This window comes from Podarcis cretensis, assembly GCF_951804945.1.
Source record: "Podarcis cretensis genome assembly, chromosome: 8".
Taxonomy (NCBI): domain Eukaryota; kingdom Metazoa; phylum Chordata; class Lepidosauria; order Squamata; family Lacertidae; genus Podarcis; species Podarcis cretensis.
The window spans coordinates 92,852,311-92,871,458 of NC_137177.1; the positions used below are offsets into that span (position 1 = coordinate 92,852,311).

At 46.6% G+C, this 19,148-nt stretch overlaps 1 protein-coding gene and 1 long non-coding RNA gene across 10 annotated transcripts in view; one reads left to right on the plus strand and one right to left on the minus strand.

The window, feature by feature from the left end:
- Window positions 1–1,659: 1,659 nt before the first annotated feature.
- LOC307223194 overlaps window positions 1,660–19,148 on the minus strand; it is a 198,980-nt gene continuing 181,491 nt past the window's right edge. The window contains exon 3 of the long non-coding RNA XR_013842023.1: window positions 1,660–1,765. This is a non-coding gene — a long non-coding RNA (uncharacterized lncRNA). The remainder of the gene's footprint in view (window positions 1,766–19,148) is intronic.
- Window positions 15,232–19,148, plus strand: part of ANK1 (ankyrin 1) — a 207,357-nt gene continuing 203,440 nt past the window's right edge. For 8 of the 9 annotated variants that reach the window (XM_079988979.1, XM_079988985.1, XM_079988980.1 and 5 more), the window contains exon 1: window positions 15,233–15,391. In XM_079988979.1, coding sequence (XP_079845105.1) covers window positions 15,266–15,391 — 126 coding nt within the window. In that variant the 5' untranslated portion in view covers window positions 15,233–15,265. Of the gene's footprint in view, window positions 15,392–19,148 lie in introns of all 9 variants that reach the window. The other variant, XR_013842002.1, reaches the window with a different exon arrangement.

The window sequence follows — 19,148 nt, forward strand, 5'->3', positions numbered from 1 at the left end:
TCACGGGTTGTTGTTTGAAATCCAATTGTCCACAAGAAAAAGTCAGAGCTCTCCGGCAACGGCTGTGCGGCTTCACTCCGTAAAAATAGCGGTCGATTCAAAACACCGCGCCGCTCACCCCACGTTGTTTCGAAGCCCCCAAAAAGGGGTTTCCCTGCGGGTAGGGGGGGCGCTCCTGGTGTCAGCTGAATCCCACGTTCCCAGGCTTCCTCCGCCTGGGATTTTTGAAGGGTCTCCGCCTTCGCTGCGGCGGCAAGACCCGATTTTCGCGGAGCGGGTTCCTCTAAGTCAGAGGAGCTCCGCCATTGCTGATGGCGCTAACCCGGAAGTCCTGTGCCTCTCTAGCATCTCAGCCAGAGGTCTTCCTCATCCTCCATTATGTGGGCCTTAATAATGGGAGACGCTGCCAAGAGTTGAACCTAGGACCTTCTGCATACCCTCCCACAAGGCTGTGAGCCACCCTAGATAGCCACCTTCTCTGCCTCCTGATGGGTTGGCCTACAACCCCAATCAGCATGTGCTGGTTGGGGCTTATGGGATTTGTAGTCCAAAATCTGTTGGTGTGGGCTGCTCCACATCATCTGGAGCTGCCTTATTTTAAGCCAGGCCATTGGTCCAGCTAGCTCAGTATTGCCTGCATTGCCGGGTAGTGATTCTCCAGAAAAGGATCTTTCCCATTCCTTTGTGCTGAGGCAGGTGCTCCGCCTCTCGACTAGGCCCCTCCTCATTGCAAAAGATACTGGCTGAAAGATACTCTTGTCGGCATCCATTAAATCAGCAGCTGAAAGGATGGATTTTGTTTCTGGAATGCCTTTAATGATATTGTTATTGATGTGTTTGATGCCCTGGGCTCCATTGGGAGGGAAGGTGGGATACAAATTGAAAGCGGCAAAGTGTTCTTCTCCAGTCTGGGATACCTACATCTTCTTTGGGAAAACAAGCCCAGAACAGGGAGGCTGTGGAGACTGACTGGGAAGAGATGACTCACATAGAGTTGCAATGGTGCATTTCAGGGGGTTGGACTAGATGACCCTTTGGGTATCCCTTCTAATTCTACAATTCTGTGATTCTAGGGAGCCTCCTCCTCTCTGGAGCTTTTGGCTCACAGGAGCAAAGTTATTCCACCAGTTCATTCCTCATAACACAGTACAGTGGTACCTCAGGTTACATACGCTTCAGGTTACAGACTCTGCTAACCCAGAAATAGTGCTTCAGGTTAAGAACTTTGCATCAGGATGAGAACAGAAATTGTGCTCCGGCGGCACGGCAGCAGCAGGAGGCCCCATTAGCTAAAGTGGTGCTTCAGGTTAAGAACAGTTTCAGGTTAAGAATGGAATTCCAGAACGAATTAAGTACTTAACCTGAGGTACCACTGTATAGGAATGACTCCTTTAACAGGGCAATGAAAACGTAGTAATGTATATGGCGATTGATTTTTTAAAAGAATATTTCAATTTATTTAAATAATATTGATGATGATGATGATAAACATAACAACAATTTTGATGACATGATTTTCAGACAGACCTATCCGAAAATTGATGGAGGGCAGAGCTTAGTTTCACTTCCTTGATTGGAAACTCAGGAATTTTGGAACGGTTTATGGCTCTAGGGCACTGGCAACTAGAACAAGTCTCAATATGTTGAATCATAGAATTGCAGAGCTGGGAAGGACGCAAACGGCCATGTGGCCCAACCTCCTGCGATGCAGGGATCTCAGGCAAAGCATCCATGTCAGATGGCCATCCAGCCTCTGCTTGAAAACCTCCACTTCCTGAGGGAGACCGTTCTGCTGTTTAGTTGGAACTTCCTTTCTTGTAATTTGAATCCATTGATTTGGGTTCTACTCTCTGGAGCAGCAGAAAACAAGGCTGCACCTTCCTCCATGTGACAGCCCTTCAGACAGTTGAAGATGACTATCGTATCATTAATGTACTTTCTCTCAAGTTTCAGCAGGTGCTAGCACTGCACAATTTTATACATGCCTTCTCAGAAGTAAGTCCCATTCAGTTTAGCAGGGCTTACTCCCAGGAAAATTAGTACAGGCTTGCAGATTTCAATAGCAGTTTTGCCTTAGGAGGGTTTTAATATTTCTGCAAATATTATGCAGACGTTTTTATTAGCTCCAGTTTGGATGAAAATAACTGAAATCACTCTTTATCTTTTTTTAAAAAGACTTTGTTGAGTAATGAAAACATTAGTTTCAGTTGAGTAATGAAAACATTAGTTGCAGTAAAGGTAAAGGTAAAGGTACCCCTGCCCGTACGGGCCAGTCTTGACAGACTCTGGGGTTGTGCGCCCATCTCACTTAAGAGGCCAGGGGCCAGCGCTGTCCGGAGACACTTCCGGGTCACGTGGCCAGCGTGACATCGCTGCTCTGGCCAGAGCCAGAGCCAGAGCCGCACACGGAAATGCCGTTTACCTTCCCGCTGGTAAGCGGTCCCTATTTATCTACTTGCACCCGGAGGTGCTTTCGAGCTGCTAGGTTGGCAGGCGCTGGGACCGAGCAGCGGGAGCGCACCCCGCCGCAGGGATTCGAACCGCCGACCTTTCGATCGGCAAGCCCTAGGCGCTGAGGCTTTAACCCACAGCGCCACCTGCGTCCCATATTAGTTGCAGTAGAACACAGCAAAGAATCAACAGGTGGCTTACCGTTATTGATCCGTGATACATAATTAGAGAGCATTTCAAAATATAGAAAGGTTCAATCCAGGAATGACTTTTCTTAAGAAACTTCACCCCCCCATATCCATTACAAAATGTGCCTAGCCCCGATAATAGAATCATTCCCAAAATATGTTTTGAGGAAGGCACTGATGAAATAATTTGGCTTCGTTGAGCCAAAAGCAACTACCCAGATAGGAGGAGGCCCCCGTTGCAACCCTGTGTGAGTCACTGCTTTGGACATTCCTCTTCCCAATCAATATCCACTGGAAAGCTGGTCCTTTTGCCACATCACTGCAGTGTGTATGGTTGTTCTGTGGCATCCCACACGAATCCCTGGGCTGGGCTTGCTTTCCCAATGAAGATGTACAGTAGATAGGGAAAACTGGACAAGAGCACTTCGTGGCTCTCAGTTTTTGTGTGAGCTGTATACAGTGAGATATTAGACCTCATTCTCCCTTGTATGTGGTTTAGCAATTTCCACTTTGTTGCCAATGCTTGCCTGTTGTATCTCTACATGAGCCAGTGTTTGGCACTTACTTATGAAATGGGGTTCATGCTCAGAATGATATGCAGAAACACAGGATATTCTTTTTAAAAAAATAATTTTTATTAACAGGCCAATCAAATCACATTAATTCCAAATCACATTAATTCCAAATTACACAGCCAAATTTTAAATTTTTTTGTTGGGGTACCCATACTTCGAGCTCCGAAAGGGATTCAAACATCTCTCTTGCTGCTGCTTTAATATACACAGTTCTATCCAAATAGTATTCACAGTTCTATTCCATCTTCTCTTTGTTGTTTTCCTTATCTTCTTGTTTTCTTTATGATCTCTGATAGTCTCCACAAGCGGGTTGAAAACAAACGTTGTTATATCCTGTGTGGATTTTACACTCATCCAAGAGCCATATCAAAACAGACAGACATCATTTCAACACCTCCGTACAAAACGTTTCCCACAGTCTGTCCTGATTTCCACAGGCCTGCTGCTCTCATAAATTTTCTCAGGGGACCCTGCCAGGCCGATCTCACATTCCGATATAGTAACGAGCCATAGTCCTCCTCCCCCTCAGTCCTCCTGCGGGCAGGCCTGCCATAACAATCTCTTTTTATGACTGCGTCCCAGAGAACTTTCTTTCCTTTCTCGATGGTCCCACACGCCATATTTTTGATTAGTAATTAATTTCCACACAGTTCTTACTCCTCCTGCTTGTGATCAGTAATCACGACGATTCTTTCTTAGGGGGAGGGGTTATTGGGTACTCACATAAGACAAAAAAAGAAAAGTCCCCCCCTTTCAGTCTCGCTCCGACATACCAATCCTTTGATGATGATTCTTCTTGATTTATTGTTGAATCCAGCCCGTCGCTCCACATCCCAGAGATCCCTTTAATTAGCAGTCTTTACTCCCAATATTCACTCAAAGTATGTGCATTTGCTTCTTTTCTAATTATTTATTTCGAGCTAATGCAGCCAGCACGTGATCAGAGACAGCGTCCGGGAGAGCCGGACCCACACGAGGGCTTTGTGCCTAGTGCCCTCACCCCCTTCTTTCGAATCTGGGGATGATTTATGGCCACAGCAGGCAAGGGCAGTGTTCCCCATTCCCTTGGGCAACAAGGGAGGCTGCATACTCCCATATCAGCCTCTTATTTTTTTAAAAAAATAATATTTATTACTTTTAAATCTTACAAAAAAAAGAAGAAAAGAAGAAGAAAAGAAAAAAGAAAAAAGGGCAAAAGAAATACAATACAATACAATATACAATGCACAACACAACATTAACACATTAAACTAAACATAAAAAAATTAAAAAACATACATCATACCGTTTCAATGCCCTATCTTTCATTCCCTCGTTTCATCGACCTCCTCTCACCTCCCTTTTTGTATTCCACTGCTATTAATTATTTCAGCAATTCCTTTCCCTCTTTCTCTATTTTCTGTCATATAATTAACTTAACTTATTTTAACCTTATCTTCCATTAATACCACAATACTTATTTATACTTAACTCCTTATAACATTTCTACTAAAGCCATATAATTTCATTCCAACATTTTTCTAACACTCATTAATTTTACAATATTTCTATAAATAAACTTTAAACTTTTTCCAATCTTCTTCCACCATCTCTTCTCCCTGGTCTCGGATTCTGCCAGTCCTTTCCGTCTATTCCATATGGTCCATCAACCTGGTGATCTTCTGTCTGAGGCTCTTAACTCTTTTCCAAGTCCCTTCTGCAGATCTTCTTCATATTTATACATGCACTTTACTTTGTCTTCTGTTGATCTTGTTCTTAATTTCCTTCCTTTGATGCCGAGGAGTAGATCTCGGGGAGGCTCCAACCTAGCAATATTTTTATTCTTTCTCGACAGGTCAGCCAAATCTCCGTAGTTAGCACTAAAGTCCAAAAGATGTTTCAGGACGTGTTTCAAAATCCCTGCAAAACTGAAAGTCCCCACAACTCCAATCTCCTCCTGGCCCAAGTCCAAATCCCAAAGGTCAATACATCCCTGCATGAGGGAATCTATCCAACTTTCCTTCTCAAATCCAAGCAGGGTTCCAATCCTCAAAATCTGACTTTCTCTAAATTCAGTCATAGAAGGCAACAACTTATATTCATCAAATTGCCTCTGTAAGACTGGGACTCTCTCCACTTGTATTACTTTAGGTTCAACAACAACTTTCTCCCTTGCCTTCTCAACAATTTGCCATGTCAAAGTAGATTCCTGAAACAATTCCTGAATAGTTTCTGTATAGATGTTCACTTTTTGTCCCAAATCAGTCACTTTTTGTCCCAAATTGTCAATTTTGATAGTCATCACATCCGTCTTCTTATGAAGCTGTTCCAATGAGGCACTTATCTTGCATAATGCAATCACCAAGGCTTCTTCTGTCGACATTCTTACCAATCCAAGGTCAATCCCTGGTTCTCACAGTTTTTTATCTCTGCAGCTGGTAATCCCCCCAGCTCCACTCCTGTAACAGTTTCAAAGGCTCCCTCTAGAGATACAATTTCTATTTGTATCAATCCTTTTAAATACAGTTCAAGCAACAAAATTAGTTTCAATTTACGGTTACTTTTACTCCTTTTTAAACGCAGAAGGAAACAATGGAAACAATATATTTCTCTTATTTAGCTATCTGTCCACATACGTTTTATTCACAGTCAATGAACTTTCCCAAAACGTCAGTCTTACTAGCAGCCCTTTTCCAGGTTCGAAGCGGTGGTAATTTAACTTTCTTCGCTCTCTCTCCTGCAGGCTTACACGATCCAAAATATTCCCCCTATTCTCCTGATTCCAAGGGGGGGGGGTTTAATGATTTTAACCGATGGAGGTTTAATCCTTTACAGAAGACTTTCCAAGACTTTAGCTTGCAGCCTCTTTGCTTCAGTCTATTTACAAAAGGGGAAGGCGGACTTCCTGTTTTAAACCTCCCTGTTTCGGTGCCAAATTAAGACGTTTAAAAATCCAACTTTCCATTCTACTCACGGGTAGTTGTTTTAAGATCAAATTGTCCACAGGAAAAAGTCAGCGCTCTCCGACAACAGCTATGCGGCTTCACTCTGTGAAAGAAGCAGTCAATTCGAAGCACCGCGCCACTCACCCCACGTCACTCCGGATCCCCGAAACCGGGTTTCCCCGCGAGTAGGGGAGGCACAAAAGTTGCCAGCCGAATCCCACATTCACAGGCTTCTCCCGCCTGTGATTTTTGGTGGGTCCCCGCCTTCGCCGTGGCAGCCAGAGCCTAATTTCCACGAAGCAAATTCCTCCCGATCAGAGGAATTCAGCCATTGCTGGAGGCGCCAACCCGGAAGTCTCCCATATCAGCCTCTTAATTACCTTGTGTGAGCCTGAGAGATGTTATTGTCGGCCATGTTCCAATGCGCCCCTAGCGGCCCCCAACAACACAGGATATTCTTATGCTTTCACAAACAGGATCCAGGTGCAAAAGAGACATGGAATAAAATATTTCTGATCCCCCAAATTTGTTTTTATACGTGAACTGAACTAGGGTTACATTTGTAATAATAAAATAAATCATCATCATCATCATCATCATCATCCCTGCCCCACTCTCCACTTTCTTCATTTCAATAGTATAAATTCTTTTGGGGTGGGGGAATCATTTTGTTCTTGCCATTATCAAACAGTTGGAAATAAGAAAACTTTGCAGATCTACTTCAAATCACCCAGTGATCTCCCAATACAGTGGTACCTTGGGTTACAGACGCTTCAGGTTACAGACCCTTCAGGTTACAGACTCCGCTAACCCAGATATAATACCTTGGGTTAAGAACTTTGCTTCAGGATGAGAACAGAAATCGTACTCTGGCAGCAGCGGGAGGCCCCATTAGCTAAAGTGGTGCTTCAGGTTAAGAACAGTTTCAGGTTAAGAATGGACCTCCAGGATGAATTAAGTACGTAACCAGAGGTACCACTGTAGATCCCAATCTGCCTTCTCCCTGACACCACTGAAGAAACCTTTTGCAACAGGAGGAGGTGAAGGCTGTTTCCAATTAAAATTTCCAGCATCAGCTATTCGGAAAATTGCAACAAAAATCTTTTGAGCTTTTTAAATTAAAGATTTCAGGTTGTGATTATCGTTTAACAATAGAATACAAATGAAGTTTTGCTCCATGGTGGCGTCTCATGAGCTTATCAATTTTTGGCAGCCCATACCTGCACCAATGCAATCGATTGAGTCAACATGCTGACAACTTTTGTGACAATTGTCGTTAGCCTAATTTGGGGCAATTCAACTACGGAAGTTGTTCCCAACCTATAAACTGGACGGTAACTTTAGATGTGCTCTGCTTAAGCAAACTCTATAGAAGCTAAAAGCAGACTGAGGCAACATACCCCTTTAAAATGGCTGGGGTAATAAACACGTCTTAACCTGGAGCCAAAAAGCTTGCAATGCCTCCTCTAGTTTGGGGAACCACCACAGAAATGGCTCTCTCCTTTGTACATACATACATACATATTATATGTGCCTTAATCAGTCTTCAGCTTGCTGCTGATTTTAATTGTTATTTGAAAGTTTTAATTTTCTGTTTTTACTGATAATTTTGATTTATTCTGCTTTGAGGTTTTTGGTTTTTTACAATCAAGTGGTAAATAATTTTTTATTAACTATATGAGTCCTCTTCTTTGGCGATCACTCGTAGCCAAGTAAGATTGTCTTCCATAAACACGGCTTTAACAATAAGGCCGTAAGTAATTGTGGAGGCCAGTTCTGGATCCACACGTCCTTTCACAGTGGGGACATTGGTTTCCGGGTGGGAATTGATCACGGTGTGGATTTGCCAATTGTGCCTTCCTCTTAGCACCTTTCTCCCTTGCGTCCTGAGTTCGAGTGTCTTCAAAGCCCATGACACCTTTGGTAAAGGCTGTTCTCCAATTGAAGCGCTCGCAAGCAAGTGTTTCCCAATTGTTGGTGTTTATACTACATTTTTTTAGATTAAATTAAATGAGTAGTGCAACTCTGCTAAGGGAGGTGCTCTGAGAAGGGCCTCAGCAGAAGACAGAAGCTGCCCCCTACCCAATCACACTACTGGTCCATCTAGCTCCCTATTATTTACATTGACTGGCAGCCGCCCTCCAGGTGAGGCTCACGTTACAGACCACTTCATGCCCAAATAATATCCTCCTTTGCAGAAAGCTAGCATGCCAGGAAAAAGGGACCCAATTGAGCCAGGATATCAAGATTTGCAACCCCAGACGAAAAGTAGGCCAGTCTCTCACCAGGTCAGACCCTGGACAGCTCCAAGAGACAGTTAGCTTTTTCTCCATAGCTCAGTAGCAGAGAATCTGCTTGGCCTTTTGAAGGTCCCAGGCTCAATCCCTGCCATCTCCAGGCAGGACTGCAAGATAGCGCTGCTGGAACCCCTGGAAAGCTGCTCCCAGCCAGTGCTGCTCCCAGTGCTGAGCGGGGTGGACTGGTGGCGTTCCTCTCTTCGGTTGAGGCCCTTCACCGAGGGCCCTCCTTACAGAAAGCGCCCTAGGCTGGCTGGAATTTGACAATGGCTGGAGGGCACCACATTGGGGATCCCTCATGGGATGGTACGAAGGCTGGACAAGGGCTTAGGAGGCTCAGGTTCAAATTCCCCTTCAGCCATAAAGCTTATTGGGTGACACTGAGACAACTCTCAGCCTACACCAAAGGTGAAGATCCTGTGCCCTCCCCCCATGTTTGTGTGAATTTCCATGTGGTAATCATGCATCCTGGGCTCTTCCAATTGGCTGCTCCTACACTACAAGGAGGGCTCCAGCCAATTGACAGGAGTGAGCTGGCAGTAAATCACAAGCTGGTGTTAAGTGTTGGAGTTAACTCTTTATTATCAAGAACACAATCTGCACTGACTTGGCTTAGTATCAAGCCTAATGAGCACAGTAGCTAATACCTGGTAGGTTGAGCTACCATACCCCACGGTTCAGTTGCCAAGACTGAAAGTCCCCACCTCCCCTGGGTTTTTCCCAAGCAATCAGAGATTGTGCCTGTGTGAATCCAACGTCTTGTCAGGAGGGGGAGACACCCATGACTCTTCACCAGCCTGGCTCATGTCTGCCTCTTGGCCTCCCTCATCCGCCTCTCCTGCTTCAGCTTCTGCCTCTGAGTCTGGACTTATTTCTGCCACAGACTCCCCCAGCTCACTAAGCCCTGTTACCTCTTCAGCTTCCAGCACCTCCTCTTCCCAGTCTTCTTTCTCTAAGCACTCATTGTTGTCCCACCACCACTCCGCAGGTTCTGAGCTTTCTTCCATTGGGGGTTCCCCCAGCAAGGTCCTCCCACCATTCCTTTGCCTCCAGCCAGTCCATGACACCAATGGTCAGGACTGATGGTCAAGAGCTATAGTTCAGAAGCTCCTGGGAGCAACAAGATCCATTTTTCACTGAGGGTGGGGGAAAGACCACACATACCACCTTGCATTCCTGGGAGAAAGGAGGGAAAGAAAGCTGATAAATGACATTTCATCCAATCACATTGTGGGTTTCCCCTTCTCCCCCCAGCTGGGGGGCTGCGCGACCCCTGGGCCACCTCCAGCTACCCTCCGGCTCTTGAGGGCACAGAGTAGGACAGATGGCCTCCCATTACAGCTGCCTCTGCCTCTCCAGCAGTCAGCCACACCCTCTTTCCCTTGCCAGCTGGCCTGCTCCTGGAAAGGAATCCACAGCCCTCGGGTGCAAATACTGAAGCCAAGATATTTGTGGCAAGGAGTAGCCATGATGAATTCCAATTAAAAACAAAGCCAAAATAAAGACAAGGAGCCCTTTTAAGCTTTGCCCCAGGCAGGGCACTTCTCTCCTGCCCCACAAATAACTTGCTGACAGTTTTGGAAAGGATCTCCAACACGACATGTGTGAGAGGCAGACCCAAGTCAGTGTGCATGGAAGACGGCATCCAAACTGGGGTGATGCTGCTTGCTCTTTCCAAAGCACCCCCACCTGTGTTTTAGCAAGGCCAGCCAAACACTGTCCAATGGAAGATGTAAATAGTGTGGGAATGTTCAGGGTGGCAGGAGAAGTAATATTGTTTATTAATATCCTTCCTAACTTGTGCTAGCAAGTTCCTTTACTTAGCAGAGTTTACATTCCCCTTCTCACGCACAGCAGAAATCTGGTTGCAGACTTGTTAGAACCTCTTACTATTATGCAGTTCAATCTCCCTCAGATTGAATTGTATGTTCCTGGTAAGATCCCCTTTTGAATCCCTCGTAAAAGAATAAGGGCACCACAGTCTTATTCATACTCAATAAAAATAAAGTTTACTCACGATCAGGCAGAGCACAGCGTGATCCCTGAAGGCAGACTTTTGGCTTAAAGTTACAAACTTATACTAACAGGTTTATCCCATAAGACAGATGACCTGGGGGACTGCTTGGCTGGCAGCCAGCAGCTCATTCCAGGAAGTTCGCAGGACGAAAAGAAGATGGAAGAAAGGGAGAGAGTGGCAGCATGCCTTGTCCTTTTATCAGGTCTGGAAAGGTCATGCCCACCCACTAGTCCCATGCAAGGAAGGATGCTCCAGGCCAGGAGGAAGAGGAAGTTGCGACCGGCTGGACCAAACATTCCCTTCCATGTCCACTCTAGCAAAACAAGGAATGTTGTATTTGACTGCTCCCAGTGGATTACATCCCATAAATAGCTGCCCCCCACCTCCCAGTTGCTTTTAACCTTCCAGCCTATTTTGGCAGTCTGAGGTAGCTAGCAAATACTCTGCAGACTTCTCATGCCCCATATGCTTGTGGTTTCTGTTTAGCTTGGTGGGCAAATGGCTTGTGCAAACTGGCACAGCAAGGCAGGAAGCTGCCTTATATGGAGGCAGACCATTGATCTATCTAGCTCAGTATTGTCTACACCTGGAATGGGGCACCTGTGGTCCTCCAGATGTGGCTGGACTACAACTCCCAGCATTCTTTCTTGCATCAGAAGAGCCTGCTGGATCCAGTCAATGGCCCATCCAGTCCCACATCCTGTTCTCCCAGATCCCTCCCCTCTGGAGTGATGGTGCCTTTGACAGGCACTGGATTCCAGTCTGGTTTGTGAAGGGAAGAGAAATGGTTGGCTTGGTTGATCAAACACCCTGTAAGATGGCCAGTCTGACTACTAGGCAAAGAGAGACAGCTGATTTTTTTTTTTTAAATAAATTTTTTATTAATTTCCAAATTTTTTAACATAAACAAAAACAACATAAAAACAAACACAAAAAATCATATTTTCTTAACCTTATTTCCATAACCCTCTTTTCCCGGACTTCCCCATACCTTTCCCTTTTTGCATCCTTAATTTTAAACCATTATTCAGCAACCCTTCTTAACCAATTAAATGTAAATTCATTCTCCTTTTCAATTACACCCTAAAATTAAACACAATTTGCCACTGCAATTCTACGTCTTCTTTTCCCTCAGTATTTTAGCACTCCTCAATTTTATAATAGTTCTTAAGATACATCTTAAATTTCTTCCAATCTTCTTCCACAGTCTCTTTCTCTTGGTCGCGGATTCTGCCGGTCATTTCTGCCAATCCCATAAAGTCAATCACTTTCGCCTGCCATTCCTCCAGCGTGGGTAGCTCTTGTGTCTTCCAATACTTTGCTAGAAGAATCCTTGCTGCCGTAGTAGCGTACAAAAAGAAATTCTTATCCTTCTTCGGCACCAACTGGCTGACCATACCCAAGAGAAATGCCTCTGGTTTCTTGTTAAAGGTGCACTTAAGCACTTTCTTAATTTCATTATAAATCATTTCCCAGAAGGCCTTAATCTTTGGGCAGGTCCACCAAAGGTGGAAAAAGGTACCTTCAGTCTCTTTACATTTCCAACATTTGTTATTGGGCAGATGATAATGAGGCATCTAATCATAAGCCTGCATTTTTATCAAAGCTTATATGTTTAATCAGGGCTTGTATTTTAAAAATGAGCTTAAAGATCTTCAAATGTTTCATGCCAGGCAGAAGACCAGCTGCCTAAGAACCTTGGCAATGTTTTTCTCCTAGACAAAGGGGCCCCCTGATTTATAGCAGAAAACAATTCTCAAAGTCGTAAAAAGGGAATTACAGGCTGAGAGCCAAGGTTACACTGACCCTACAAATTAAGGGTGGATAAATAGTAAAATGAGCCATATCTTCTTCCTAAGGTTAAAAAGGTCAAGAGCAGTGAAAAAGCAACTGGTCTGGCTGGCAGAAACAGAACATTTTTGGGAAGTCTTTTCTAAAGCTGTTTCTTTCTTAAACTAAGATCCTTTTAAGATTTCTTTTCCTTTTAAAAGGTTATTTATGTATTAAATATATTAGCTTAAATATAATTATGCAAAGGATTTAAGAAATGCTAGATTCTTATTTCATATAGTTGTTAGAGTTGTAACTATCCTGAAATTAAGTCAGCCACCAGCCCCCCTCGCCATCGAGCACTCCTGATATATGGTTGTCAGGCCTTTTGTTTAGAAACCTTCAAATGAAGGAGATCTCTCAATGTTGATGTGAACTCAAAATCCTTGACATATGTTTAAGATAAAAATTCAAGATTAACCATCTGTTTTGGAAGGCAATAGGGCAAGGAGGGCAAGAGGTGAGCTGGTAATTAAGATTCCTTGTTGAGACACATGTAAGATATATTACTACTTATTTGTCATTTATAGATAGAAGAATATATAGCTTTTTGATTCCCATAAAAGGACAAGAGGAAATGGGTGTATCTTTTGTGATTGGTTCTAGCAAATAGCCAATAGGAATTTCAACCAGGCTGATTGGACAGAGGCAGCCACAGGAGGAGCAAGGGGGCTGGATTAAGGAAATATAAGTGCTGGCCAGAATGGCAAGAGGCCAGGCCAGAGCTTGGTAACCATATACCACTGTACCTCATATTTATTTGTCTGACAAATAAATTACTATTTTAATTTCTCTATTGCTGCGTTGAATATTTCATTCCAGCTAAGCGTTAACCACAAGCAGGGTGCTACAATAAATCTTCGCAAGCTTGACTGGGGTCATGTACCACCTGTAAATCATTTTCATAATGTTTTCTCATAAGGCATTACATGCCGTGAATTTAATACCTGTGGTCCATAACTGCTCGAGACAGCTGATTTTAGGCATGAAAGGGTAGCAAGCATTTATTATCCCCGTGTTGCAAGGCAGGTGGCTTGAGAGCAGTACATGTGAAAAGGATCTAGGAGTCTTGGTTGACCACAAACTTGACATGAGCCAGCAGTGTGACGCGGCAGCTAAAAAAGCCAATGCAATTCTGGGCTGCATCAATAGGAGTATAGCATCTAGATCAAGGGAAGTAATAGTGCCACTGTATTCTGCTCTGGTCAGACCTCACCTGGAGTACTGTGTCCAGTTCTGGGCACCACAGTTCAAGAAGGACACTGACAAACTGGAACGTGTCCAGAGGAGGGCAACCAAAATGGTCAAAGGCCTGGAAACGATGCCTTATGAGGAACGGCTAAGGGAGCTGGGCATGTTTAGCCTGGAGAAGAGGAGGTTAAGGGGTGATATGATAGCCATGTTCAAATATATAAAAGGATGTCACATAGAGGAGGGAGAAAGGTTGTTTTCTGCTGCTCCAGAGAAGCGGACACGGAGCAATGGCTCCAAACTACAAGAAAGAAGATTCCACCTAAACATTAGGAAGAACTTCCTGACAGTAAGAGCTGTTCGACAGTGGAATTTGCTGCCAAGGAGTGTGGTGGAGTCTCCTTCTTTGGAGGTCTTTAAGCAGAGGCTTGACAACCATATGTCAGGAGTGCTCTGATGGTGTTTCCTGCTTGGCAGGGGGTTGGACTCGATGGCCCTTGTGGTCTCTTCCAACTCTATGATTCTATGATTCTATGATTCTAGGTGCTGAATATAATGGAACAGCTGCTTGTTGCATCATCCAGGTGAGCTCTGATTTCAGCCTGGGTCATGGCATGCTGATGCAGCCCAATCCGATGCATTTCAACTCACAAACAAGTCCTGCTGAGTTACCCTCAAGTAACTATGCTTAGGATCACAGCCTCCCCTACACTAGACGTGTGCCAAGGACCAAAGCCACTGTCTCCCCTCCCTGCTCCCTGTCGCCTTGGATCATGTGCCCAGTGCCCTGTTCACACACAGAGAACAATTTCCTTCCTAGGGAGGAACTGGAATATTCTGCAAGGCATTTTGGGTCTTTCCTGACTGTGGCTTCTGTACACTTCTAAATTTCTACAAAAGAAAAACAAAACAGGCATGCCTTTTAGCATTCCATCCCCTCTACAATCTGAAAGCAGGGGGGCTCTCTGCCCACTGCCTTGCCTGTTGAAAGCAGCAGAACTCTGCACCTGCTCAGGGGCCCTCTGACCCGCAGACCTGCCAGTGGAAGGAAACTTAACCGTGCACCCTCTCTTTTCTTCACGATGTTCCAGAGTTGAGCCCATTCATTGAAAAGAGATGCTTAGGGGGCGGGCAGCCGAGGGGGGGCCCTCCTCCTCTTCCCCCTGCGGCGAGCACAGAGAGAGCCCCTGCCAGATGGGCAGGTGGTGGTGGGCAGGAGACGACCCCTGCTTGGCCCAGGCAGAGCCGCATCTGCATCGATTCAGATCCCATCCCGCCGCCCCCTCCCGCCGCTGCTGAGCGGTTAGTGGCCGCGCGGGGAGCATCTGAGCTGGGCAGACGCGCCACCGCAGCGGCATCGGCAGCAGCGGCATCGGCAGCAACCCCCCCCCCCCGCCCCACTGCAGCGGCGGAGGCGGAGGCGCCCTACCTGCCCGCAGCCCGCCTCGCTTCGCCTGCGCAGGTGGCCCGTAGGAGCCGCCGCCTCGCCGGAGCCGGCATGCCGGGGGCCAGCTGGCCGGGCGGGCCGCCGGGAAGCGCGCACTGAAGCCCAGCGGCCGGAGCGCGCCCAGCCCTCGCGCCCCGCTGCGCGCCATCCTCCGCGCCCGGGACGCCTTGCCCCTCGCCTCCCCAGCTCCCGGCGCGCCGCGCCCGCCGCCGCCGCCGCCGCAGCCTCTCCTCCGGCCGCGGCGCCGCTTCCCCTCCCGCGCGGCCGCGGCGGGACTGCAGTCGGCGTCGTCTGGGGCCGTCCTGGTCGGGGCCGCGTGCGGGGCTTGTGCGGCGACTGCTCGCCATGGCGCAGGCGGCCAAGCAGCTCAAGAAGATCAAAGACATCGAGGCGCAGGCCTTGCAGGAGCAGAAGGAGAAGGAGGAGTCCAACCGCAAGCGCAGGAACCGCTCGCGGGACCGCAAGAAAAAGGTGCGCAGGGCCGGGCGCGCGCGGGGCGGCGAGGGGAGGGCCGGGGCAGGTGGAACCCCCTCCTGCAGATCCCGGGGGCGCGGATGGCTCTGCTCTCTGGGGATGGGCCCGTGGGGAGTAGCTTCTCCCGGGCAAGTTTTCCGGCTTTGGGATCAGGCGTCGCCGAGCGCGCACTGGCTTTTGATCCGCCGCCTCTCCCTGGCCGCGCTGGAGTTTCCAGGCGCGCCGGACAGTGGAGCCCCGGGAAGGTCCTGGCTAGGGTAGAAGAGGGGCTGCGCTGGTGGGGACCTGTCCGAACATCTAGCCTTCTCTTGCCTCCAGTCTGGCGTCCAGGGGGCGAAGATACCCACAGCTTAGAAGTCCCCATCTCCCGCCAAGCGCGGGGCCTGCAGCTCCTGGGGGCTCCGGCTTCCCTTTCCAGGGACCCTGAAGCCCGACTGGTCCAGCCTTCCCCAGCTTGGTGCCCTCCAGCTGGCGAGGGCTGAGGGGAGAAGCAGGGGACCAGGTCCCAGGAGCCATAAAGCAGCTTGGGGGCCCTTCCCGGTAGTTCCTTTGGCAGGTTCTGGACTCCTCCTGGCTTTGGTCCATTTTGCCCGTGCTGGATGTTGTGCTTCTCCTCTTGCCCCTTTCTGCTCGTTCGTATATTTCCAGACGCTGCTGTTTTGAAGGACTCCGGGGGTGGGAACTGGCGAGACTAGTGCCTCTCCAAATGGTGTCGGACTTCACTTCCCATCATGCTGACCATTGGCTGGTCTGACTGGGGCTGATGGGAGCTGGAGTCCCCCAAGGTCTGGAGGTCCACAGCTTTGCCTGGAGTCCCTTGTTCGCCTGGGCACGGGGCGGTGTTCTGCTGGCTGCCTCTTTGCATGGGGATAAGGATGCAAGGCAAGAGCTGCTCGCCTGTTGTTCTTTCAGTGGCCGCCCGAAAGTCGCCTGAGACGGCATCAGACCATTGGTCCATCTAGCTCAGTATTTCCGACACAGACTGGCAGCAGCTCTTCAGGGTTTCCCAGCAATACCTGGAAATGTCCGCTAGGGATTGACCCTGGGACCTTCTGCCTCTGAGCTCCAGCCCTTCTCCTGCAGCATGAATCAGGCAGCTTAACCCCCCCCCCCTTGGCACCTGGTCTTCAATGGTATACTTCCTCTGTGCACTGAAGCTCCATTGAACTACTATTGGCTAATAGATAGCTTTATGTGTTTCTCATTCACAAACTTACTTACTCCTAATTATATGGCAATAGGGGCGGGGAGGGCTTTTGCTGGGGGCTCCAAATGCCAGGTATCCCATGATTAAACCTGAGACTGCATTTCTTTTCCTTTCCCTTTGTAGGAAGCTGTTCTTCCCGTTTCAGCTTAAGGAGATTGAATTCCCTTCTTTTGGAGGGGAAGTGAAATGATAGTTCCGCCCCCTTTAAAGGGCCAGCTGATGTTCATAATGCAGTATTCAGAGGTGAGCTGAGGTGGCCGCCTGGGGCAATGGATTTTAGGTGTTGTTATTAGAATACCCCCTCCCCCCCTGTTTCCATGTGCAGGTGTCAATGGGAGGGGCCGTAGCTCAATGGCCGAGCATTTGCTCTACACACAGAAGGTCCCAGATGCATCCATTCACTGGTGTCTCTAGGTAGGGAGAGGCCTTAGACAATCTAAGTTAGATGGACCAAAGGTCCAGCTCTGTGCCACACAGGTTTATATATAAATGAACAGGAGCTGCTCCTGTTCCTTTCAGTTTCCGGGTGGATTATGATCCATGCTAATTAGTATGTGAGGCTGATGCCATTTGAATTTCCAGCTGATGCCTTAGCCTGGCTCTTGCAGAAATGTCCCTGCTAGGGATGTCCGCTAGCTTTTGAGTTGCACAGAATTGTTCCTCAGCCTGAAGAGAGTGGATGTGGGGAAAAGGAGGATACAATCTTTGTTTCAGTCTTAAGATGGTCTTTTCCTTGCTGGGAAACATTCATTCCCGCCTCCCGCCTCCCTCTCTTTTTGAGATCATCCAGGAAGAGGATGAATTTTTTGTAATCCGAAGCTTGCACCCCACAGTGTGAATACTGGCTGATTCTTATTAAAAGTATTATTTTAAATCTCACTGATTTTGGGCATCGTGGGTCAACACAGCTATCTCATTTTGATCATAGCAGGAATCTATCAAAGTTACTTTAGGAATGAAATACTCTGGATGAAGACAGGGCTTTGAATTCAGTGTTTATATGCATCAGAAGTCTATGAAGATAATTTGTGTGAACAAGCTGTATTATAGCAAGTTTCTATATACACAGTCTCCTGGTCACCTATGGGGAGTCATAATCTTATACAGGCAAACAGACTTTTTTTTTAATGGCAAAGAAATCAGTCTCTTTCTACTTGGTGATACATTGCAAATGGCTAATGGGTGTGTGCGGGCAAACAGGCTAGGAATAAAACAAACCCTATATGCTAGCAGCAGTTTTGTAGTTCTACAGGCAATGACCAATTTATGCATGTCCAACTGAAATGTAAGCCCACATGCAAGCATCACGCTGAACCCAGAAGAGAGATGCCTGGCGGTCTTTGCATGGAGCATACATACAGAAAGGGAGAAAGGTTACAGTTGGTTTTCTTTGTTTCACTAGGTCCCACGTTTTGGAGTCTAGAGGGCCTGGAACCTCATTTCACCCAGTTCTTTCATTCATGCTTAACACCTGAGGCCTGCAGCATCAAGCAGCCTTTTTGCAAAAAGAATGGTTCGTCGCAGTCAAAGACCACCCACAGAACTTTCATTACCATCTCATGTGTGCTTTTAAAGGAGTCTGTTCACACAGTCAGTGGCAAATAGCCAAGTAGTGAGAAATCAGCTGATATGTGTGTTTGCATCCATGTGTCCATGCATGTTTTGAGGATAAAAACCATTTCATCCATCCTCTGCAATATTGCCTTATAGATTTCCTCCAGCAATTAGATGCTGCCTGAGAAAATGTGAAACATCTTGGTTAAATAGTTCATCATGTCAGTAAAGGGTAGGGAGTATATTTTCTCAGTCTGGGATCCTTTATTCAGCCTGCTCCTCTCTTTATTTTATTTAAAATACTGTATTTTAATGTCACTTTTAGGGGCAAAAAGTCATCCTGAAGCAAGCATATGTGATTAAATCCAATGCATTCTTACATTTTGAAATAAATAATAAAAGCCAGCACTAAATTAATAAAACCCATCCTGCCTGGAGGTCCAAAAATCCAGAACAAAAATTTGGTCAAGATCAAAAGCAATCCCCTAAAACAGGTTTGCCAAAGGCAGGCACACAGGTGCACACAGAAAGCCCTTTTGGATGCTGCAGATTAGCTTGGTTAGTTTATTCAGAGGGTTAATGTAGCGGAAACAAATGTACTCTTTTCTTCATTTTTGCGCCATTTTGGGTTGGAGCACGTTAGTCAGTTTTCAGGTTTAATTTTTTAGGTTATAAATCATACATAATATAGGAACATGAATGTCAATTTATATCCTCTTGCCATATATTCATGTTATGTTATATTCAGTATTAGCAGCCTATGCAACACGCTGACTTGGCTGGCTTGAGTCTTCGGACTTACACCAGACACACAAATTGGTCTTTAATGCAAAATAGAGTATGAAAACATGGGAAAGAAGATCTACATCCTGATCTCCATTCTTGGGCACCACACATAGGAAAGGCCATAGCTCAGCAAGCGCTGAACACCTGCGCTGCCTGCAGAAGCCCCAGGTTTCATCCGTGGAATCCCCAGGTGGGGCTCGGAAGGTG